At 50.3% G+C, this 23,745-nt stretch overlaps 2 protein-coding genes across 2 annotated transcripts; both read left to right on the forward strand.

The window, feature by feature from the left end:
• The first annotated feature begins 450 nt into the window (after positions 1 to 450).
• ARR3 (arrestin 3) lies at positions 451 to 7,098 on the forward strand. The gene is made up of 15 exons (XM_033072598.1): positions 451 to 564; positions 824 to 884; positions 1,239 to 1,283; positions 2,166 to 2,365; positions 2,457 to 2,516; positions 2,763 to 2,830; positions 3,122 to 3,257; positions 3,338 to 3,422; positions 3,507 to 3,579; positions 4,065 to 4,202; positions 4,585 to 4,668; positions 4,920 to 4,943; positions 5,021 to 5,073; positions 5,427 to 5,437; positions 6,493 to 7,098. The coding sequence occupies exons 1-15, from the start codon at positions 451 to 453 to the stop codon at positions 6,592 to 6,594; spliced, it is 1,254 nt and encodes a 417-aa protein (XP_032928489.1). The 3' UTR covers positions 6,595 to 7,098.
• Positions 7,099 to 7,370: 272 nt separating this feature from the next.
• RAB41 (RAB41, member RAS oncogene family) lies at positions 7,371 to 23,669 on the forward strand. Its single transcript, XM_033072332.1, has 8 exons — positions 7,371 to 7,548; positions 9,002 to 9,060; positions 10,659 to 10,712; positions 15,538 to 15,647; positions 16,539 to 16,649; positions 19,194 to 19,287; positions 20,900 to 20,966; positions 21,697 to 23,669. Exons 1-8 carry the CDS (start codon positions 7,470 to 7,472, stop codon positions 21,711 to 21,713), a joined length of 591 nt encoding a protein of 196 aa, XP_032928223.1. The 5' UTR covers positions 7,371 to 7,469; the 3' UTR covers positions 21,714 to 23,669.
• Positions 23,670 to 23,745: the final 76 nt, after the last annotated feature.

Consider the following 23,745-nt stretch of genomic DNA (forward strand, 5'->3'; position numbering starts at 1 on the left):
ATCCCAGGGGCTCTGCAGTTTGTTGGGATGTGCAGGATGTTGGATGGAGGCCATGGCTGGGATTGCCTCTTCCCCAGCTCCTCATCCAGTGCTTTCCCTGTTTCTCCCCACAGGTTTCCACTTGGAGATTCCTACACTGACTTAAAATGGCAAGTGGATCAAAGCAAGTATCTTTATTGATTTATTTATTTGGAATTGGGATGGAGCAGGGCACTGCAGATGGGAGCAAAGGGGGAAAGTGAGACCCCAGCTGCTGCTCCCAGGGGCTGGAATGTGAGCTCCCACTGACCTGTCATGGAGCTCTGTGCTGGTCTTTCTCATTTAAGACACAAAATCCACTCCTCCATGGTCACCCTGGGCTCAGGGGTAGCCACACTGGGTGGGTTTGGCCCTGAATTTGCAGGAGGTGGAATTGCCCAGGGACAGAACACCCTGGCATAGCTCTTGGTGATGCACCACGTTTGTAGGGCAGCCCATCATCTCCCAGCCTTGTCCAAGGCAGTCCCAAACATCCTTCTCTGTTTTCTCCACAGGGTTTTCAAGAAGACCAGCCCCAACAGCAAGGTGAGTCCCTGTGCCCTGTCCCCTCATGTGGCCAGTCTGCCTTCCCTTTGAAATCTGATTGATTCCTGGACCTGCCATGATGCCCCTGCAGGACTGGTTTTTCAAAACAGAAATTTAAAAATGCCCTGACATGACCCCTTAAAGGTGATCCTGGTCCAGCCTGGTGACAAACCCCATGACACAACTTCGAAATTTGGGCCAATTCAATGGCAAACATTAACTTGCTTCCTTCCTCCCTTTCCCCGTGTGCTGCCTCCAGCTTTCCCTCTACCTGGGGAAGAGAGACTATGTGGATCATGTGGATTCAGTGGAATCTGTAGGTGAGTGGGGCTGTGCCCTGCACTGAGGGGGAAGTACAGGCTGGGGAGACCAGTCCCAGTGTTGTGGGCTGCTGGTAGAGCAGGAGGAGCAGCTCTGGATGAGCAAATGCCATGTGTTCCTACAAATACCCTCAGGAAAAACAGTGGAGAAAGGGAAAAATTTCCTTTGCAAAACAACCAGCCACATTGCTGGTGCAGACACTGGAGGAGGCATCACCCTCTCCCTTTGTAGCAGCTCCTCTCAGCCACATTCCAGCTGCAAAGTGGATTATTTGGGTTTAAAAAGCTGTGTTTTAGCAAAGATCTTCCCAAGCAGCTGAGCTCACCAGTCCTTCTCCTCGTGCTTGTTTGCAGATGGTGTCTGCCTGATCGACCCGGAGTACCTAAAGGACAGGAAAGGTATTGATACAGAAATACAGCCTGAGGGGAGGGGAGGGGGTGGAACCAGCTCAAAGCTCAGCAGCACCCTGGGACTGTGCTCAGGTTAAAGCTGCTCCGTGTCACCGACAGCTCCCTGTCCATCAGGGCCACGGCAGCAAAGGACACGAGGGATGCTGCTCGTGTTTAGTGTCTGAGCTTCTGAGAAGTCTCATTTCTGCTGAAGAGTTTTTGAAATAGTTTTTCTTGCTTTTTTAATCATCCCCTGTGCCTTTCCTCCTTCCCTGCCACCCCTCCCCTCGTCCCTGTCGTGCCTGGCTCAGTGTGAAAAGAGTCACAGAAAAGATGCTATAACTCGTGAGAAATGAGAGTTATAAAGTAGGTGTGCATTTATTCAGCGCTGAGGTGCATGGGGGACAGCTCCTCCCAAAGCATGCACACCGAAACTTCAAACTACTGCTCTATTCATTCCCTAAAAGCCTAGGATTACACAACATGCCTAATTCATGTCCTAGACCCGCCTACCCACGTTTCTTATTCAAATGAACCAAAAGTTATTTTGCTCTTGCTCCTCCCCAGTTCAGGGGCTGTCGGGGGTCTCTGATGAAGGCTTCCAAACTCTTCATCGTATTTAAACTTTTCAACTTTGTCTCCAGAGCATGTGTCTTAGCCCTCTGGGCACATTCCCGATCTTCAGATTAGTTCTCGCTGGTTTAAGGTTTTGGGTTTGTCATTTATCTCTGGTAGCCTTGCACCCCTCACCCTGTGTGCAAGTTCTGGCTCCGTTTATCACAAACCAGACTGCCTCTCCTCCCGATTTTTGCAAGCATGGTAAATGTCAGGCATTCCTCATTGTCTTGGCTTTCGATGAACTGTTCCTCACTCCCCAATTCCCTGTCCCAGTGTACGTGACTCTGACCTGCGCCTTCCGCTACGGCCGCGACGACCTCGACGTGATCGGCCTGACCTTCAGGAAGGACATCTACGTGCTGACCACCCAGCTGTACCCCCCTGTGCCCGACCAGGCCCCCAAAACCCTCACTCCTCTGCAAGAGAAGCTGATGAAGAAGCTCGGGGAGCATGCCTACCCCTTCACCTTCGAGGTAGGGGCTGCTCAGCCCCTCCCAGCCTTGCAGCTCCATGGTGTCACCAGGCTCTCAACACTTTATTCCCTTTTTTCTCTGCTCTGCCCAGATTGCCACCAATCTACCCTGCTCCATCACCCTCCAGCCTGGGCCAGATGATGTGGGAAAGGTGAGCTGCTGTCCCCAGCCTGTGTCCTCTGGACCATCCTCCCTGGCAGAGGGTTGAGTTGTGGAGTGCTAAAAATGAGAATTGATTCTTGTGGCCTGTGGGGTGAGGGGTGGGAAGGGAGGATGGGCTGAAGTCAGTGCCAGGATCTCTGGAAATGCAGTGGAGGAAAAAGGAAGGAAGAAAAGGACCCTAAAGCTCAGGCAGCTCTGAGCCCCTCCTGCTCAGTGACCACATATGTTCCCCCAGGCCTGTGGTGTGGACTTCGAGGTCAAAGGATTTTGTGCTGAAAATCTGGAGGAGAAAATTCACAAGAGGTATTTCAGGGGATCCCTTTCCACCCTTTTGGCCCTAAAACAAAACCACAGGATCTTTTTGGGGTGACCAGCTTAGGAGTCAGGCTGAGCTTGTGTCAGCCTGTGCCATGCTTGGATGGGGAACTCTGCCCAAAATTGGAGCAGTGGTCCCTGAGTCACGTCCTGTGAGCCAGGTGAAACATTCACCCTTTGGCTAGAGGCACTGTGATGTCCCCAAAGAGTCCCTGTGACCCCTTGAAGGCCTTGTTGAGGCTGTGGGGGACACTGGGGGTGCCACCTGTGTCCCCACAGGAACTCTGTGCGCCTCATCATCCGCAAGGTCCAGTTCGCCCCATCGCAGACGGGGCCGGCCCCGAGAGCCGAGACCACCCGGCAGTTCATGATGTCAGACAAGCCTCTGCACCTCGAAGCTTCCCTGGATAAGGAGGTCAGCAGGGACACTGTTCCCCCACCCAGGGACAGGGACCAGGATTTCTGGTCACATCACTGAGCCTCTTCCCATTGCAGATCTATTACCACGGAGAGCCCATCCATGTGACCGTCAACATCAACAACACCACCAACAAGGTTGTGAAAAAGATTAAGATCACAGGTGAGAGAGGGGTAGAAGGGACATGTCCCAGCACTGTGAGCCCCTGCCATGTCACCAACACTGCTCCCCCTTGTCTGTCCCCAGTGGATCAGATCACAGACGTGGTCCTGTACTCCCTGGATAAATACACGAAGACTGTGTGCACCGAGGAGATAAAGTAAGGGACAAGGGGCTGGAGGTGGTGTGACATTTCTGAGAGGGAGGAAAAGAGATGATGAGGAGGAGGAGAGTGATGTGACAGTTTTACACCAAGCAGCAAAAATCTTTGGGTTAGAAGAGCAGGTGCAGGGGAAGCAGAGGACAGAGAAGCTGTGGACACCTTCCCAGCAGCACAAGCCAGGGGTGGCTGGGACGGTCCCTGGGGAAGGTGCACAGCTGCTCCCCGGCTTCTTCATCTCCTCACTTTGCATTTTTGAGGCCAGACACAGCTTCTGCCCCGCTGAGAAGGAAGAGGGACAGAGCAAAGTTGGGGGGGAGAAAAAAGAAGTGGTTGTAGAGGGGAAAGAGAGGAGGGAACAAAAGGAGGAAATGGTCCAGCAGCTGCATGGGGAGGGCAGGGCTGGCCCTGCACAGGTGCCTGCAGTGATGCTGAGCACCCCCAGGCTGGGGCTGGCTCTGACCTCTTCTCTCCCACCCTTCCAGTGAGAATGTGGCTGCCAATTCCACCTTCTCCAAAACGTACTCGGTGACTCCCCTGCTCTCGGCGAACCGCCAGAAGCGAGGCCTCGCTCTCGATGGCAAACTCAAGCATGAGGACACCAACCTGGCCTCCACCACCATGTAAGAGCTGTGTGGGCTCCCCCTGCTCCCCACCACGCCTTCCCCCACTTCACTCTGCTCCCATCAAGGGCTGCTGAGCCCATCCCATCCAGCTGGAAAACACAGGGATTTTGTGGGATTGCCACAGAGCCACCTCTCCATCCCACAGGAGAGATGCAACTGCCCAGTTCCAGTGTTGTTCAAAGCTCCTGGATCCCTCTGCAGGGCTGGGCCTTGTCTTGGGAGGGGCCTCCCCTCTCTTCTCCCATTTTCCTCTTCTGTTAAACCCCAGTGCACCCCACATGCTGCAGGACACAGATGAACCCTGGGACTGCCATGGGGGAAGCGGTTGTGTCTGCAGGCAGCACTGCCCTCTCACTGTCCCTCTCTGCCTTTTTCCTAGGCTGAGACCTGGCATGGACAAGGAGGTGCTGGGCATCCTGGTGTCCTACAAAGTGAAGGTCAACCTGGTGGTGTCCCGAGGAGGGTGAGGCTCTCTGGGCATGGGAATCATCAGCTCAGGCTGTGCTGGGGGATTTTGCACCCTGGGGAAATGAGAGGGAACTCACACCTTGGATCCCTCATCCCTGCCCTGCTCTCCTGGGGTCCCTGGGCTGCTCTCTGACCCCCACCCCACCACCCCTATTATCAACTGTCTTCCACATGTCTAAAGCACAGTCTAACACCTCCCCTCCTCTGCCTTGGCTCATTTCTGTCCCTTCTCTCTTGCTGCCACAGCATCCTGGGGGATCTCACTTCCAGGTAAGGGGAGCTGCCTGTGGGGCTGAGTGTGGGGCTGTGCTGGGCAGGATTCTTGACAGAGCTGCTTTTCCTTCCAGTGATGTTGGGGTGGAGATGCCCGTCATCCTCATGCACCCGAAGCCTGATGACAGTGAGTTGTGTGGGATGCTGCCAAAAATCAGCAGGGAGGAGGCAATTCTGGTTCAGGGTGAAAACAGCCAGTGCCAAGGGCCTGCTCTGCCCTCTGTGGGATGGGCACAGCTGTCCAGCTGTCCTGGAGAGGGGTGGGAGCAGTTTTCCCATGGGATGGGCACAGCTGTCCAGATGTGCTGCACCCACCCTGTGTGAGCAGGGTGGGAGATGTCCTCCCCTTCCCACTGCCCTCTTTCCAGGAAAACACCCAAGCATTGAGGAGAGCTGTCAGTTGAAATGTCCTTTCTGTACTAACCTGCACATCTTTTCTCTCCCCATCCCTTTCTCCCTGTGCTTATCACCGGAACACAGCTAAGCCAAGGTAAAGAGATGTTCCCTCTAGCACACAAACCACACAGATCCATCACAGATGGATGTGACATCCCAGCTTGAGGTCACATCCTTGGATTAAACCAGCCAGGTCTCAAAGCTCTGAGCCTGTGTTACAACAGCCACTCCCAGAGGCAGCAGGAGAGATCAAATCCTGGGACTGGGACATGTTCTGCAAACTTTCAGGGTTTATTTGGCAATTATCCTTGCTGCAGTCACAGCAGCTGCAAGCCCAGGCCATGTCCTGCCCCCCAGAAGCAGCTGGCAGAGTTTTCCAGCCACCAGTGCCATCACTGGACAAAATGTCTCCATGGTCTTGGTGCCCACACAGAGATCCCTGGGCTGCTGGAAGTCACATCCCTGTGGCCCTGCACATTCCCCAGCACCAGAGGCCTCTTCTCCTCCCAAATCAGTTTATTCCAGCTGAAGCCACAGCTGGGGCTGCTTGCCTCTGGGAAGCTGCAGTGCCAAATCCATTCCTGACAGCCATGGCCCTGCCAAAGGTTTTGTGTTTGGTTACACCCTGCAACAGGATGTGAGCACTGGGATTTGGGGCCTGGAAAACCAGGCTGCAACTCCAGGCTTTCACACTTATTCTTTTCACACCATCCCTTTGCCAGCTCAGTGAGAGCATTTAAACTACCAAAGAGGAAATCTCCTCTTACCCACCATGGTTCCATATAGGTTTTGCCAAATCATTTCACATTTCTAAGCTTTTGGAATCTCTTTTGCTGACTCTTTTTCTGTTTTCTCCTCTACTTTTCACTTTGTGCTCTCCCTTGCTGTCACTTGCTGCTCGCCTTTCTCAAGGAGGTAATTCAGCTTTGTTCTGCTTTCCTTGTTTTCCCTTGAAAATGCAAAATATTGTGTAAAAAATCCACCAGAAGCTGCAGGCCCAGCTCCCAGTGCTGGGGCCAGGCTGTGCCTCACAGTGACCTGATTGTTCTGAGCGGGGTGACCACTGTGCTGTCCCCATTAGGAGCAGGGTTTGGGCTCAGCAGGGATTTCCCCTCCTCCCGTGGGCTCACTGTGCTCTGCTGTCCCTTCCAGTGATGAGGACATTGTCATTGAGGAATTTGCTCGCCAGAAGCTCAAGGGAGAGAAGGACGATGAGGATGAGAAGGAGGAAGCTGAGAAAGAAGAGAGCTAAGCTGCCGGCCCCCCACACCCCAGTTTGGGACACAGCCACCTGTAGTGTCCCCACTGTGCCACACCTGGCACCTAACCATGACCCTCAGCCCCTCATAGGTCCCCCCTCCTCCCCAGGATCCCAGCACCCACTCCAAGCCCTGGTGATGGTGGTGAGAGCTGCTGCAGCTCCTCCTGGGCCCACCACGCTGGAAAACCCCACGGTGCTCCCTGTTCCCATGGGTGCCAGCACAAGGACAGGCTGGGTGCGATGGCCCCGGCCAAGCACGTCACCATTGTGGCTGTCACCCGCCCGTGCTGTGCACAGCTCTGTGACATTGATACCAATAAACCCACCCGGTGGCCCAGTGCAGGCTCCGTGTTGTGCTGGGGGGGAGCAGACGCTGCAGGGGGATATGAAGTGATACAAGGCACGGCTGGATGCATCCCGCCACAGCTGGGTCCAATCCCTGCACAACCACCCCCGGTACAACCACACCCGTTCTGCTACAACCATCCTCGGCACGGAGGGGCCCAGCCACGCTACGTCCCGGTTCCAACCCCGCTCCAACACCCCCGCTCCAGCCGGGGCCCATCCCGCTCCAAGCCGCAGCATCCTCACCCCGGAGGCCGCCCTGTCACCGCGGCAACCGCCCGCCCCGTCACCATGGCAACCCCCTCCGGTCGCCACGGCAACCGCCCTCCCCGCCAGCACGGCCCCCGCCCTCGCCGTTGCCATGGCCGCGTCCCCTCCTGCGGTCGCCATGGCAACGCGCCTCCCCGCGGGGCGGGCCGGCGGTGACGCGGCGGAGGTGACGCGCGGGGCGGTGGTACCGGGGCGCTCGGCGCTGTCTCCTTGTCCCCATCACGGCTCCCGCTCGGCCCCCCCGCGCCGCCATGTCCGCGCCCGGCAGCGGCGGCGACTTCGGGAACCCGCTCAGGAAGTTCAAGCTCGTCTTCCTGGGCGAGCAGAGCGGTGAGCGCCGGGCCGGGCCCGGGAGGAACCGGGAGGGGCAGGCGGGGCGGGGGCAGCGCCCGGGGCCGTGCGGGGCCGAGGCCGCGCTGTGCTCGGGGTGGGGGACGCGGGTCGGGCCTGGAAGGGCCTGGGAGGGGCGGCCCGGCCTGAGGCCTCTGCGGGCGAGGCCCGGGGCTTCCCCAAGGCCGGGGCTCCGTACCCAGCCCTTCCAAAGGCCGAGACTCCATTCCCAGCCCTTCCGAAGGCCGGGGCTCCGTACCCAGCCCTTCCAGAGGCCGGGGCTCCGTTCCCAGCCCTTCCAGAGGCCGGGGCTCCGTACCCAGCCCTTCCCCAAGCCGGGGTTCCGAACCCAGCCCTTCCCAAGGCCGGGGCTCCGCTCCGCCCTCCCGGGCCCGCAGTGCGCCCGCAGCCCGTGCGGGGAGGCGGCGCTGCCCCTCTGGCCGCGGGGGTTTTGTTTTGCCTCCCCTTTCATCCTTCCCCGGGAATAGATGGATGAGTTGTGTGTTTTCCTTGGTGTTTTCTCGCTGGGAGTGTCCAAGGCCCGTTGGATCGGGCTCGGAGCCACCTGGGTTGTGGAAGGTGTCCCTGCCCATGACAGGGGTGGGGACACCCCTGGACATCCCTGTTCCTGGATGAGCTTTAAGGTCCCTTCCAGCCCAAACCATTGGGTTTGTTGCTCCTCACTTTCTCCTCAAGCCTGGAGCTGGAGGTCTTGGAGGGATTTCCAGAAGTTTTCTTATTTCCCAGCCTTTCCAATGCAGGATTGACATTGCTGCTGATAGGTATTTGTCTGTTTTTAACCTTCTCCAATGTTCATGATTTCACAATCTTTTTAGGCAATTTATTCCTCTTTCCTCTTCTATCCATGTCCTTTGAATTTTTCTTGGATTCCTCCAGCTTCCTGAGCAAGAATTGGATCTTTGTCTTTGTTTTTCACTTTTTGTCAGTTCTGCACTTTGTCTCTCAATTATATTTGGAGATGTAAATTCAAAGTTTTGAAACAAACCACCAGAGTTTGCTCTGTATCTGAAATCTTGTTACCAAGGAAGGATGGGAGTGTGGAATGTTGCTTTTCCACACAGCCAGAGGCAGCAGAACAGCATCTGGGACCTGCTTTGTTTTGATGTTTATGTCCCAGACATGGGGATTACATAAGGAGCAGAACAGGGTAACAAAGCAGATTTATTGCTTGTCCAAAGCAAACAACCAGTTCTTTGTTATCAAACACACCTGATTTGGGGGCCAGGTGATCTCCAGATGAGTTTGGACCTGCAGAGATTGATCTGCCTCTGTCATTTTGGGACTGAAATTTCCAGCTGGCTGTTTCCCAGGAAGGTGTAGCTGGAATGGCCTGGGATTGGCAGCTGCTGTCAGATCAGTGCCACTCCCAAAGCAGTGCTAATATTTTTTTTTTTCACTGCTGCTTGAAAGTAATTTTTCTCTTCTCTTGTAGTTGGGAAGACCTCCCTGATCACCAGGTTTATGTATGACAGTTTTGACAATACTTACCAGGTATGTGATAGTATTTATTTGCTTTTTTAATATATTTATATGAATAAATCTATGCCCTGCTGTTCAAATTGATGCCTGGGAGCCCTTTTCTCCATGAGATGTCAGATTGAGATCAGATAAGAGGTTAAAATGTGTCCTGAAATGGAGATGAAGCTTCAGGATTAAATCAAAGCATCCAGTGTGATGTCAGGAATCCAGAGGGGCAGCAAGGTTTAGATCCCCTTTGGATGTGGGATAGATCCTGTGAGAAGCCCTGAGGAAAATGGGGAGAACATTGTTTTATAGGAAGGTGATGGCCAGGATTTCTGGTGATGGATATGGGAACCTCAGGAAATGGAGAATGAATGAAATACCAACATCTTGTGACATTCTTGGGCTCTGTTATCTTTAGAGCTTCCATTTCAGTCAGAATAGTTGAGTCTGGAGTGCAGAGAAGGATCTGCCAGAAGTCAGCTTGGTATATTTTGTCTCTCAATTTTTTATTACTATTTTTTGACTAAAGGACTAAGATAGGAAAAGCCAGGGAAGTCTTGGCAGGCAAAGAGGGGGGTGGGGATGAAGAGGCTGCAGATGAAAAGCAGAAGATGTGTAAGAGTCCTGAAGGTTTGGGAAGAAGCATTGATGGAAATATCAAATATCTGTAAAGCAGATGAGATTAGGGCTTTATCTTTTAATTCTGCCTGGAAGAGTTACTGGTTTAGATTGGGGTGATTTGAAGTTGAGGATAAGTGGAACTGGATCCTCTTGAGCTTCCTCTGTTTTTCCTTCTCCTGTGCTTCCTTTCTTTTCCTGACTCTTGTAAGATCCTCTCATAGATATATTTATTGCTTATTGTAGTTGTTATAAACCATGGCCTGACTGGAAAACAGACCTCCCCAAAATAAATTCTCCCTCCTAAAACTGAACATTTTGCTCTTTTCCAGTTATTCAGTGGTACACATTCAGCTGTGTGTGTTGAGAGTGGGGATAATTTACCTAAAACACTCAAATCTGTTACATCAGGAGCTCTCTCCTCTTTGCTGGGGTTCTGATGGGCTGGGACAGCTCCTTGATGGAAGTGCCTGGGAGTGCACCTAACTCAGTGCATTATTTTAAATGCCTTTGTGCTGGAGCTGCTGTAGCAATGGGAATGGATGCAGACCTGCCTGGGAAATGAAGCTGCTGAATGTCACTGGAAAGGAAGCACACTCTCAAGTGGAAAGGCCTGGATAAAAATGGCTTTTTAGCTTTCAGTTGCCCATATTTTATAGATCTCATTTGTTCTACCTTTTGGATAGTTCTAACAAGATAATTCTTACCAGACTGAATTGGAGCAGGCCAGAAGGAGCTGCCAGCTCAGATACAATCTGTGTGGAGATACAGGAACGTCTGAGGTTAAAATCCAGACTCAGAGGTTCTTGTGGAGCTGAGAAGTGTTGGAAGAATGCTGTGAAATGCAGCTGGTGCTGATCCCCAGATTGCTTTGATTTTTATCACCTCAACTGAAGGCAGATCGCTTCACCAGCTTCATAGCAAGTTTGTGAACATTTCTGAGAGTTTGTGTAGAAAGGGGATGCTGGAAGGCAAGTCACAGCTCCTAATGCTTCTCCTCTTTGCAGGCAACCATTGGAATTGATTTCCTGTCCAAAACAATGTACCTGGAGGATCGCACGGTGAGTGGGGCAGGGCTGGGATGGCTGGGAGGGCTCTTCCCCCTGGCCCTTCCTCCAGCAGCTGCTGGAATCCTCCAGAGAACCAGCCTTGGTTGAATCCCATCACTGGTACAAGATCTGATACCTCTACCAGGAAATCAAAATCTTCCATGGGAAATTAGGGCTGGATAAAGGCCACATCCCAGGGAATGTGCTGCCTGTTGTGTGGACCTGCTTTTGGTGCAGTTTGCTCCCAGAATTTGCAGCTCTGCCTCTGGGATTGTCAGGATGAAAAGGGCTGGGCAGACCTCAGGTACCACAGAATATTCTGAGCTGGAAAGGACCCACGTGGCTCATCCAGTGCAGCTCCTGAAGCCCATAAAAAGCCAAGGAGTTGGTGTTGCAAGTCTTGAAGTCCTTCATGATTAGACCTCGTTCCTCCTCCTTGTTCCTCCTGTGGTAACACAGCTCTGACCTACTGCAATAAAGCAATTTGGGATTTAGCCTGCATGAGATTCCTGTTTGCACAGAGACCTCTCACTCCCTTCTCCTGGATTTCCTCTCAGTATTTGTGGGTTTGCTCATGTTTTGCCTTTTTCCCATTTTCCTGCTGTGTGAGGAGTGTGACAGAGCTGTGGGGAGCAGGGAGCACTCCTGTGTGGAGCTTTGGGGCTGCTGCTTCCAAAAAAGTCTCTTCCCAGTGTGTGTGCTAAGCTCCCTGAGTGTTTCTCTGCCATTTTACCAACAATTCCCTCTTAGAAAAGCCCTTCCTTAACCTTTGTTTAAGGCAAAGATCCTGGGAATGCTGCTTGACACCTGTGGATGCCTGTGTGCTGTTCTAGTGGTGTGGGTTTCTCATGGTTGTGTAAGCCAGGATGTCATTCACCTGCTGCCCTGCCATCCTGAAAATCCCATTTTCCTCTCTGTGTTGTAATGCTGTGAGCTTTCCTGTTTATGTAAGTGGTCCACAGAGCCTGTAAAGCCTGTTCAAATAACAGAGGTGTGGAGTGTAGATAAGAGGAGGGACAAATACAAGCAAACAAGCTGGGAAAATCCAGACACTGGAATGGTTTCTCAGATGTGGTTAATGCTGGATTTTACAACAGACTTTGATTTCTGGGCTGGAAATGAGGAATGCTGAGCCTCCAGCTGGGATGTGTGCTTTGGTGGATTTGATATGGCCTTACAGCAAATGATGTATCCTGAAATTGGAGCTGTGCTCCATCACTCAGCTCTAAACATGGTCTGGACAAGCCAGCAGAAGGGATCCTCATCCCTGGAAGTGTCCCAGGCCAGGCTGGACAGGGCTTGAAGCAAGCTGGGATAGTGGAACCCAAGCCAACCCAAACCATTCTGGAATTCCATTAAATACATGTGGAATTTGTTCTTTAAAACCATCTCCCAGGAAGAGCAGCTGTGTGACATTCCCAGCATCGGGATGTGTGGCATTAAGTGATCTGGAGCCACCAGCAGCCCCATCCTCAGTCCTGGCTGCCAGGAGCCACATCCATGTGCCAGCTCCCCTCATTCCTGACAGAGTGAGAGCTCTTCCTTCTCTGTGTGTCCATGTCTTCCCAGCCTTGTTGGATTGCAGTGCAGGGGAAGCCAGCCTGCAGGGTGCTGCTGTTGGGGTTCCACCACCTCTGGTGTTCCCAGACCAGGCTGAGGGGGTCCCACACCGGACCAGCTGCCTGGGTGCCTGTTCTGGCAGGATCCCTGAGGCCTGGCTGTGCATTTCCCTTGTTACCTGGAGCTGTGAGGAGGGATTTAGGGTTCCCCCCAGTTTCTGGTGTTGGCATGTGTGAGATATTCCCAGGTGAGTGGAGGGAGGGATGTTCCCAGACCTCGGGAAGTGTCGCTGCCTCTTTTCACATTTCTGTTCCATTTGAACTTTCCTTTTGTTGCCTTAGTTTTGCTTTGCAACTTATTTTTATTTATTTATTTTGATTTCACTTGAGTTCTGGTTTTGTTCTCCATTTTCCTGCTGTTCCCCTTTCCCCTTGCCCTACACTTTTCCATTTCCCAGATCAGGCTGCAGCTGTGGGACACAGCCGGCCAGGAGAGGTTCCTCATTCCCAGCTCCATCCGTGACTCTGCTGTGGCTCTCATTGTCTTTGACATCACAAGTAGGTATCGAGCCCAGGGTCTGCAGGGACCTTGCTTTTAACACATATCTTTACTCTGGAAGTGGTGGTAGCTAAAGGAGCTAAAATAACCCATCAGCCACCTGTGGGTGCTGGCAGGGATTGGGAATTGCTGTGTCTGTGCTTGTAGCCTTGGAAAGCTTTGCTGTTTTTATGTTTTTCTGTTTTGCTTTGTTTTGTTTTTTTTTAATTTTTTTTTAACTTCAGAATGATTTTTCTTTTTCATTTCTGGGTAAGGAGAGAGGTTATTCAAGTAACAGCTTCAGGTGCCAATGCAAAGGAATGTTGTCAGAGTAGGTAAAACAGGATAAAACCCTTTTAAATAGAAGCTGTGGAGTGACTTAGGAGGATTCAAGATTCCCATTTTGTTGGAAAAGAGACCTGGAGACTCACAAGAGAGCTTTTGAAAGAGGAGGGATGCAATAACCACAATTTCTAAATAAGAAGCTTAGAGGGAAATTCTCTGTAACTCTTGACATGAAAGTTTTGATACAAGACAGGAAGTTATGAAGAGAATTATTTCATTGTAACTCCATGCTACTGATTCCACTTGATCTAGTGGGGGTTTTGTAAATTTACAGTATCAGGATTTATACAAATTTCAGTAAAGAAAATGGTATAGGTGGAAAAACTCTGGCCCAGCTTTATTCTGTTATCAACAAGTTTAGAGTGAATTTGTTTTACTCTTCTAGGCTGAAATGCTTACAGTTAATAGGCTGTGATTTATCCTCACTATTCAGGGGAAATGATTTTCTGGTGTTTTCTGGGGGAATTCCTGCAAATGATGCCAAACTGGCCTGTTTGGGGAGCACAGAGATGTGCAGGTGGTGCCCTGTGCTGGTAACTGTCCTGACTGAGGCAGCAGGGCAGGATGCAGAGCTTGGCATCATTTTTCCCACTGTACAGGTACAGGATGCTGTTTTATCCAAGCAGCTGGAAAAATTTTGCCAGTCCCAGGCTGTTCTTAACAGCTCCCAGCCATGTCAGAAGAAATTAAGTGACAGCTGATCTCATCTTTCTTTAGTAACAGGCTGATCTTTGAAGATAATTTCATTTTTTTCACTGTTCTTAGTGACTGAGAGGTTCAAATCTTTTTTGTGTGTTATAGAAGGGATTTGCTCAGGTACTTGTGGGGGCACAATGCAATTCCTTAGTTATTGTTGATGTGCTGGACATCCCAAATGAGGTGGAGAGATCCATGAGGGGAGTCCATACTCAGCTCCTGAAGGTTGCTCCTGAGGGAGGCTGGGCTCATTCCTGGTGTCCCACAGTGGTTATTTGTATTTTCCCTTCTAAAATGGGTGCACACAAACCTGAACTTGTAGAAATGCAGCAAACCTGGGGTCACTTCAGGGTGTCTGTGTGGTACCTGCTAGCTGGAGATCTTTCCTCAAAGAGCATTACCCTGCACATAATTAAATTAATATTATAATTGATTTAAATTAAATAAACTAATTTAATAAATATAACAAATTAAACAAATTACCTAGGTCAGCTCTGTGGTGCTTCCTCCAGTTGCCTTTTGCCTGTGAGTGTGAAGGTTTGGGGTGGTTCTGTCCCCACCTGGGTGATATTCATGGTGAATATTCCAGCGTAACAGCACTGTCTAGGGAGGGGGTGGAAGCCTGGGAGCTGTTGGGGATCAATCTGATCTTCCAGCTCTGCTGTGACACTGCCCATGTGCTCCCAGTTTGTCACCTTGAGTTTGCTGGGGTAGAGAAGAGCCCTGACTTCTGCTCTTGTAATCAAGTCTGCCTTCAAAATGAAGCCAGAGCTAATTGCTTTAACTATAAGCCCTAATCCTCCTTAAGCCCCAGGGCATCAACTCGACATTCCCTGATGTAGATAAGATGTTGTTTTGAATCTGACTGCAGACCTGTGCTTTATCAGTTTATCTTCCTCTTCTAAACAAGCAGTGATTGGTCCTGAGGAAGCTGCTTTTTCCTTGATGAGCTGCCTCATTAACCAGTGCTCTGCCTCCCTGCTGGGATTATGGCTGTAAACTGGGAACCTCCATAAAAGTGTTGGGAATGAGGAGCAATCCTGTTTTCAGGCACTGTGGGGTGAAGGAAAAGGAGGCATCCCAGTGTGGAAAGCTTTTATTTGGGGTGTTTGGGGAGTTTTTGAGCAGTGCTGGTTCAGCCAGGCAGGTCCCAGACCTTGGAGCTGTCATATATAATAATATATCACATATAATAATGTACAATAATAACAATTTGGTGTCAAACTCTACCTGGCCCAGCATTTTTGTGACTCCTGTGCTGCTCTGGAAGGGAGAACCCAAATCCTTTGTACCACCTGAACCCTGCAGTGTGTAACATTTGCTTTCATTTCTGCTGGAATTGAAGTTGTCATGGCTTCAGCACCACATGAAAATCCCCACTACCATCTCAGAGATGCTCCAGGCTATGAGTCCTGTGGAGATCCCATCCATAATCCTGGGAGATCAGTGCTGTCCTGTTGGCTACCCTCAGTAATGAGGTGGGAGCCAAATCCTGGAGATGTTTGGGAATAGCAAGCAAAAGATGGAATGAAAGCGCTTCACAAATATCCAGGAAACAGCTCTGCTGTGGTTGGATTTGGGGTGAGATGACAAGGCCAGCTGAGCTGCAGCAGCTGGCTGTGGAATTGGGTGTGGAACCTTTTCCCTAAAGGCTTTTCCTGCTCTCTCTCCTCCGTGGTGGCCGGGCTGGCCCCAGCAGGTGCGGCTGCAGCTCTGGGACACGGCGGGGCAGGAGCGCTTCCGCAGCCTCATCCCCAGCTACATCCGCGACTCCACCATCGCCGTCGTGGTCTATGACATCACAAGTGAGTGGGGGCTGCTGGGCTGTCAGAGCTGGAATGAGGGCTGTGGGACTCCAGACTGGCTCTTTAAAATGCTCTTTATTGTGTCCAGATGATACAGCAGGAGCCCAGCCCACAGCTGGTCAGCCTCAGCTGAGGGCTGGTCTGAAGCTCTCTAATTCTGGTTAAAGTGCATTCCATACTTTTGTTTGCTGAGCATCCTAATACATAACAACCAATCAATACTTTTACCTATAACCTATCATAACTGCTAACATTACCATATTCATGTTACTATTTTCTAATCACAGAAAGTCAGTGTATTACGGTTTAAGTTAGAAGTTGTTTTTCAGTTTTTGTGCAGTGTAAATTCTGAGGAGCTTTCCTCTACTTGGAACTTTTGCCTGTGAAAATCTTTTAGCTTGGTAAAAACATCTTTTGTTTGTTTTATCCTTTACTCTGAGATCTAAAAACCTCTTCCAACTCACATGCTAACATAGCCTTTGCCTTCTAGTTATCCAGTAAAACTGGCTCAACAATTTTTTTTTTCTATATCAAAACTTGATTTCATTTCTATTCCTTCTTTGGATTCTACATTCAAAGATCTTCCTGTTATACACACATATCTGTGACACTTTCTTATCAAATCCCTATCCATCCCCAGCACAGGGAGTGGTGCTCTGCTGTGTCTTTGTTGGAAACAACCCACCCAAGCAGAACTGAGAAGTTACAACCACAAGTTCTGCAAAAAACATCATTAAAATCAGAAATGTTTTCCCCCTTCCTTGTTTTTCCATCGGGTGGGAAATCATTGCTGAGGGGTGGGGAGGTTTGGAGAAGCACCTGAGTACAAGTGAAGCATTTTCTCTGTCAGAAAGGAGTGTGATGCTCAGCTTTGCTATTTCATTCTTCCCTGCAGACTTGAATTCTTCCAGCAAACCTCCAAGTGGATCGATGATGTCAGGACAGAGCGAGGCAGTGATGTCATCATCATGTTGGTGGGCAACAAAACCGACCTGGCAGACAAGAGGTAATGGGGGAAAACTGGGCCCTGCTGCCCTGCTCAGAGCCACCCAGGCCAGGCTGGGCTTAAAACAAGGCTGGTTTTAAACACAACATCATTTCCTTGGCAGGAAATTGTCATTTGTCCAACAAAATAGTTTAAAACAAACTCACCTAAAAAAAAATTGTGCTGAAGTGGCTCTGCACCATTTTCTCAGTGGGGTGTTTTTGTCTGATTTTTCCTCTTCACACTGTGGTAAAAACTAAAAGCTGCCTGTGAAAGCAAGGAAGTCAGCTGATTTTCAACTATTCTCTAATTTCCCTCACTCTCTGCATGTGCAGCGGAAGTTCATGGCACAGTTTCTCCTCGTTAAGATGCAGCACAAACTTTTGTAGGGTTGATCTAAAAGTGTGAATTTTCCTGGGTTTAAATTTCCTGTCACACATAACACACACTGAGCTTGTGGATGTGTGAAAGGAAACCAGATGAGCAAACCCCAAACTTCTACCAAAGAGAGACCCAAAAATTTAATTAGACTGCTAAAATGACACAGACACTGTTTTGGGAGGTGCCCTAAAGCATTTTGTTTTAAAACTCATAATTCTACAGCACATCAACCAAAATAAACAATGTAATGGGTTCTTAGAAGAGCACAAGCTTTACTTTGTGTTCCTGTTTCAAATCCTTCTCTGGATGGTTGGTTTAACAATAATTTTGTTGAATATTTTCAGAGATTTTTGTTCCTTAGGAAGGTATCAGGTGCAGTGTTGATAACAGAAGGTTTTTATTTTTATGGGTGGTGCCAGAAGCAGTTGGCAAAGAGAAAATGGAGTGAACCAGGCAGTTCCAACCCTTCAAACTGAAACATCCTCACACACCTCAGGAATGTGGGCTTTGGGTATCAGGGGATGTGTGAGGGCTTGAAACCACAGGGGGATTTTGATCTGATGCACAGAAAATCACCTCAGGAAGGTGGAACTGGAAACCACCTGATCTCACAGCAAAAATAAAGCCTTTAAATACCAAATCCTTGTCCTTTGGCTGTGAACAAGATTTTCCTGATCAAAGGAGAACAATTTACGGTTGAAAATAATGTTTGTGATGTGGATTTTCTCCTGTGATTCTGGTGGTTTTGTGTCCCAACATCCCTGGCTGTTTGCCCTGCAGGTTTTTAATTTTCATGCCCAGCAGGGAAAGCAGGGAAAATTCCACTTTTGCCACTTCACTGGGAAGCATTTTGAGGTGTCCCATGCCTTGCACTTTGGAAATATTCCTAAAACTTGGTGCTCAGAGCTTCAGGAACACAATAAAAACATGTACAGTTCATTTTGCTTAAGAATTCCATGTGTGATGAGCTTATGGTCTGTCCCTGAAATCATTCACAGAAGCAAAATCCAAGATGTTGTCCCTGAGCCAGCTCTGGCTTTTGACCACTGAGCCTCTCCCATGCCCTCCTGTGAGCTGGGAATAACTGCAGCTCCCTGACTGAATAATCTGGCATTTCTAATTCCTCTCAAAATCCAGTTTCATGTGAAACTAGAGAGCCCAATGGGATCATTTCAGCCTTGATGGTGCACAACAGCTGGCCCAGCAGTGCTGGAAGAATTAAAAATACCAGAAAATTGTTTGAAGCAGCTACAGCAAGTTCTTGCAGCACTGGAAATTCTTATTTTGGGAGCAGAATGTGACAGAAGTGCTGGTGTGGGCTGGGATCTGGAATGATGGGGAAGGGAATATCCAGGTGTCAGTAACAGGAGCTGCTTTGCCTTTCTTTTCAAAGGAAGTTGGATTTGTGTGAGGCTGAAATTCTGGACAAAACCACCTTTGGTGTCACAAAGGTGATACTTTTTTTGAGGCAGAATGCAGGGAAACCATTCATCCTCTGATAAAAAAAATAACAGGGATGAGGCAAGTTCTAAGGCCAAAAAGCTGCACTAAAAATAGCCCTGTTCCTGTTCAGTGCAGCTTGGTAAGTTTTTCATTCCACTCAATGTTGCTTCAGTTGGTGGCTGGATTTGTTTTTTTGGCTTTTTTTTTCCTCCCTGCAGTTCTTTTTCTCTCATTTTTGGACTCTGTTGCTTTGCTTTGGTTTTTCTGCTCTGTGATTTGTTCTCATTACTGGAGCCAGGTTTCTGTAGGGGAGGGTGAGGGAAAAGCCCAGGAGCTGAATGTGCTGTGTGTTGAAAGCAGTGCTAAAGCAGGATTAATGAAACACAGGCTGCTGCTCAGAGGGGCAATTCCAGATTCTTGCCCCCAGGCTGCTGCACTGTGGAGCCTTTCTGGAGTCTTTGTGTCACCTCACAGCATTCCCTCTGTTAGATTTGGGAAACTCCCTGTCTCAGTGTGGGGATTTTTCCTTCCTTGGAATGCTGTGGATGAGGCTCAGATGTTCTGCACAAGTTTCATCATCTGCCACAAATCCAGCTGCTCCCTGGGGAGCTTTCCTGAGGTGGTTTCACTCCAAGCTGAGTGAAAGCCTTGAGCTGGGCTGTACCCTCTTGAATTAGGAGCAGCAACTCACTCCCAGCCATCTCTAACTCTCTCTTGTTTCTCTTTTCCACCTTTGTGCAGGCAAATCACCACAGAGGAAGGGGAACAGAGAGCCAAAGAGCTGAATGTGATGTTCATTGAGACCAGTGCAAAGACTGGCTACAATGTGAAACAGGTACATGCAGGTGGTGTTCTCAGGCAGGAATCTGTGTCTGCCTGCTCTGGGGCTGCTTCAGGGGGTGCTTTGTGATCCTGCAGGAATTTCCTTGTGTTTAATTCCAGCCCCTGAGATGTTTCTTGGTTTGTGTAGTGCAAGCTCCTTTCCTGTTGAGTCAGTGTTTCCCTGTCGAAGCCAAACCTGGAAATAAAGGAGAACTCTCTCCAGAATGTGCTGAGGGATAGGAAAGGGGAAAAATCATTGTTTTGTGCAGCCAGTCAGCTGGAATTTGGTTTGGTTTGGTTCACAGTCAATGCACTGTTTGCTGAAACCACTGCTGACATCAGTGGGGAGAATTGTTTCTGCTGATGTACTGGAGTAGAAGTTCCTCCTTCTGTGTGCCAGCCAGAGAATCTTGAAATATTTTAGGGGAATTGAGGTTGGAAGGGATCTCTGGAAATCACCCCTTCCAACCCTCCTGCTCAGAGCTGACTCCAGCTGAGTTTGGAATATCTCAAAGGGTAAGGACTGTCCATATGCCAGTGTTTGATCAACCAAACAGCAAAATCACCTTTACATTTTTGTTTTAAGCAGAATTTCTCAGATTTCTGCTTGTGGCCTTTGCCTCTTGCTTGTGATTCCCCTCCCCACTGATTCAGGGATTTTTCTGGATGTGACAGAGCTTGGAATAAGCTCTGGAGGAAATTGAGAAACATCCTGAGGAGTTTTCTGCACACCAGCAGCTTGGTACAACCTCACAGTGGGGTTGGGAGGCTTTGGGCTCGGTTTTTGTGGCTGTTCTGAATTGATCTCACTTCAGTGTTTGATTTTTGACTTGTGTTGCATTCTTTGCCCATATTCATGGGCAGAGCTGGGATTTGAGGGCTGCAAACTCCAGCACCTCACTGGGACCTTGGTTTAGCCAGGAACACCCTTTGGAGGAATGGCTGAGGAGCTGCTGGGAGGGAAATCAGCAGCAGCAGGGATTGCTGTGCTGTTGGATGCTGCAGAGTTCAGCAGTGTCTGTGCTGTGTGAGCTCCAAACATTGACTGAACAAAGATGCAAACCCATTTTCTGGGATTTTCATAGCCCTTCCCAGCTCCAGCACATCCTTCCCAGTGTAACTACAGCTCCCTGGAAGCAGCAGTTCTGCTGAGGAGTGGCTGTTTGGCAGCAGGGCTGACCTGAAGGGCTGGGCTCTAAAAGCTCAGTGATTCCACAGAGGAATGTTCAGTGCCAGCTGAGTGATCAGAAATCCCCAAATGTGCTCCCTGTGTGCACAAGCAGAGGCTGGACATGGTGAGTGATGTTTAGTGAGTGCAGCAGGGAGTTCTGTGAATCCCTGGAAGAATGTTACCAATTAATTCCATGTTCTCTTCAAGCAGGAACAGGTAAAATAAAACTCTTTTTTTTTGCAGGCATTGAATAAGTCTTTTAATATAAGTTCTTTAAAACCTGTTAAATTTCCTACATAAAATTTCTCATGCATTTTTGCTCACTGCTCTGCTGCTAAAGTACCCACTTAAAGAGTCTGTACAACTCAGACTCACAGTCCTGCTGTAAAACTCTTGTTTTTAACAAGAACTTTTATTGTGACAAGCCTTGAGCTTCTCTCCTGCCGCTTTCCAGCTTTTCCGCCGTGTGGCTGCTGCCTTACCTGGGATGGACAGCACACCAGAGAAGAGCAAAGAAGACAGTATCCTTGTTTTCCCATGGAATTGGGCAATCATCTGGTGTTAAGTTGGGCTTACTTACTTTCTCTGGCACATTTTGGGGACAGCCTTGCTGGGATTTTGCTGTTGGAGTGTGGGCAGAGGGATGGAGCAGCTCTGCCACAAGGAAAAGTTGGGAGAATTGGGATTGTTCAAGCTGGAGAAGAGAAGCTTTGGGGTGACCTAATTCAGGCCTTCAGGACCTGAAGAAGCCAAAAAGAAAAATGGAAAGGGAGTATTTACAATGGCTTGGAGTGACAGGACAAGTGGGAATGGCTTCCCATTGCCAGAGGGCAGGGTTAGGTGGGATATTGGGAAGGAATTCTGCCCTGTGAGGGTGGGGAGGCCCAGAGCAGCTGTGGGTGCCCCTGGATCCCTGGAAGTGTCCAAGGCCAGGTTGGACAGAGCTTGGAGCACCCTGGGAGAGTGAGAGATGTCACTGAGTGATTTTTAAGGTCCCCTCCAATCCAAGCCATCCTGGGACTGCGTGACCCCATCTGTGGGCCAGATATAAATACACAACCAATGTCCATGCACAGGTTTTGCTTCTCCACTCAAACTGAGGCTGGGATTTAAACCACCAGAGTTTGTTACTCCCTTTTTGTCCATCCTCTGCAAGATCTCACCATGTCCCTGCCTTTGCAGTTCCCCATGGAGAGACACCAACCAACCCTTCCAGACCTTTCCTAGGTGATTCCTTGACTGTCCCTGCAGTGATTGACATCAACTAGAGAAGCCCCCGAGCAGCCAGTCACGGAGAGCGGGTGCTCCTGCTAACAGCCCCTGCCAGCAGCACCCCCTCCTGGCCGGGCTCCTGGAGAACACCCTGCTCATTGCCACCCCTCTGGGGCTGGAAAACCATTCCTCAAGAGAGAATCCCTGTGTACTGGTGGGGAGCAGCCCGGCCGCCCCTCTCACTGCATGGTTTGAGCCCTGAGTGCAGAATGAGTGTCCTGTCTTTTGAGTTTTATTTTTTATGTTGTTGCACTTTGGCACCACGGTGCCCTTCACACTCTCTCCCTCTCTCTTTCTCTCTTCCTCTCTTTCTCCCCCTGTTCCCACCTGGAGCCTCCCTGCTCAGATGTATCTTGTGAATGCCATGGAAAAGCTGCCGAGTTAGGGAAGAACAAAAATGAAGCTTTGGAGGGTGGGTTTTCCACCTTCCCTCCTGCCTTGCATCCTCCCCCTGCCTTCTCCAGCCCCCTGTCCTGCATTCCCACTTCCTCTGGTAAAAGGCTGCTCCTTAAACTTCAACCAGTCACTTGGACTTGCCTTTTTGGACTCTGCAGGTTCCCTGTTCCAGGCTTTGCTTCCCGCAGGGCACACACCCCATCAGCTCCCTGGTTTCTCCTTTCCGTGGATGATCCTGGCTAACTCCTGCTCCCAACTTCCCAGTTTTGCCCCTCAGGTCACACAGGGCCCTTGGAAAACCCCAGATTCTGAGAGTTTTGGCCTTGTGGCTCCCATTTGTCTGGCAGGGACATCCCAGAGCCTGCTCCCCTGGGCTGGAACCTCTTCCCATCCCGAGGATGTTGGTGAGTGTTGGCTGCAGACGTGGGCTGGGGTGGGGAGGAGGGAACAGAGGCTTTGCAGCCTGAGGCTGGGTGGAGAGAGATCCTCAGGGATTCTGGAAGTAAACAGTGACCTGGAATCCATCACTGCCGGGGCAATACCTGCCCTGGGAGTCATGGATGCTCCTCAGGCTCCTTCCCTGATCTCCATTCTCCTGTTCCTCATCACAGGAGCAGGAGAGCCACAGCAGAGGGAAGGGCAACATTCCACTCTCATTCCCAGGGTGCTGCTTGATGGAATAATTCCTGTTGCCTCTGCCCTTGGTGGGACCAGCAGCCATTTCACTCTTGGGGGAGTTTTTACCTTTGCCAAAGCTGAGGGGAGCAGTGGCAGGGAATTCCTGTCACAGGGGGTGGAGGATTGGATGCTGCTGAAGGGAGTTCTGGTGTCACTCCCCAACCTTAGAGGTTGGGAACTGCCTCCTTTCCCCCAACCCCTAGTTTTGAATTAATTCATAGAGCTTTTCAGAGATTTCCTGGGGTTTTGGGTCCACAGAAAGTTGGTTTGTCAGTTAGCAGAGAGGAGAATTGCACTGTCCTTTCCCCACCTGGCCTGTGTGACACGGAGGATGCTGTGGTAGGACAGTGACCACAGTGGGGGGGTCACAGTGACATCCCCTCTCCTCCCTTGGCAGGGTGTCCCTCACTCCCTGACACCTGAGGAGGGGAAGGGACAGCCCTGAGGTCCCCAGAGTCCCTTCCCCTCCGGGCTTGCTGGCTGCAGGAGGAAGCTGGGATGTGAATCCCCATTGATTCCCTGCCCCTCGGGAAGCTGCTCCCATTCCCTGTACATAGCCCATTGTGGGAATTGCTGGTGTCAGTGTCCGTGTCTGTAGAACAGGTGTTGCTGTCCCTCCTCACTGGCAGCTCTGCTGTCCCTTCGTGTTGTTCGAGTCACGGACCGGGGCGGGAGGGGGGAGACCCCAATTAAGGGGCGGGGGGTAATTAGTGGAATCCAATAGTTCCCTTCCCACTGTTTTTCTGGATGTGTTCCTGCCGTGTGTCCGGCCCTGCTGTCTTGTAGCTGTAGCGAGTAAGTGTGACTGTAACTCTGAGTAAGGACTGTGTGACACAGCCACAGTGTATCACTAAATAAATAAAGTTATTTCACCAACACTGCGCTCTCCTGCTGCCACAGGGCTGGGGGGGTACAAGGGTCTGCTCTGAGGGGTGACATTCCTGTCCTGAGCAG

This window comes from Catharus ustulatus, chromosome 14, assembly GCF_009819885.2.
Source record: "Catharus ustulatus isolate bCatUst1 chromosome 14, bCatUst1.pri.v2, whole genome shotgun sequence".
NCBI lineage: Eukaryota > Metazoa > Chordata > Aves > Passeriformes > Turdidae > Catharus > Catharus ustulatus.

Excerpts from the sequence above, each read along its gene's own strand:
- RAB41 (XM_033072332.1), top strand. The coding sequence starts at position 7,470 with ATGTCCGCGCCCGGCAGCGGCGGCGACTTCGGGAACCCGCTCAGGAAG. Across the intron at positions 9,061-10,658 it reads GTTTTGACAATACTTACCAG|GCAACCATTGGAATTGATTT; the intron begins GTATGTGATAGT and ends TCCTCTTTGCAG. Across the intron at positions 19,288-20,899 it reads CTGGCTACAATGTGAAACAG|CTTTTCCGCCGTGTGGCTGC; the intron begins GTACATGCAGGT and ends GCCGCTTTCCAG.
- ARR3 (XM_033072598.1), top strand. The coding sequence starts at position 451 with ATGCACCACGTTTGTAGGGCAGCCCATCATCTCCCAGCCTTGTCCAAG. Across the intron at positions 1,284-2,165 it reads GTACCTAAAGGACAGGAAAG|TGTACGTGACTCTGACCTGC; the intron begins GTATTGATACAG and ends TCCCTGTCCCAG. Across the intron at positions 4,203-4,584 it reads AACCTGGCCTCCACCACCAT|GCTGAGACCTGGCATGGACA; the intron begins GTAAGAGCTGTG and ends CCTTTTTCCTAG.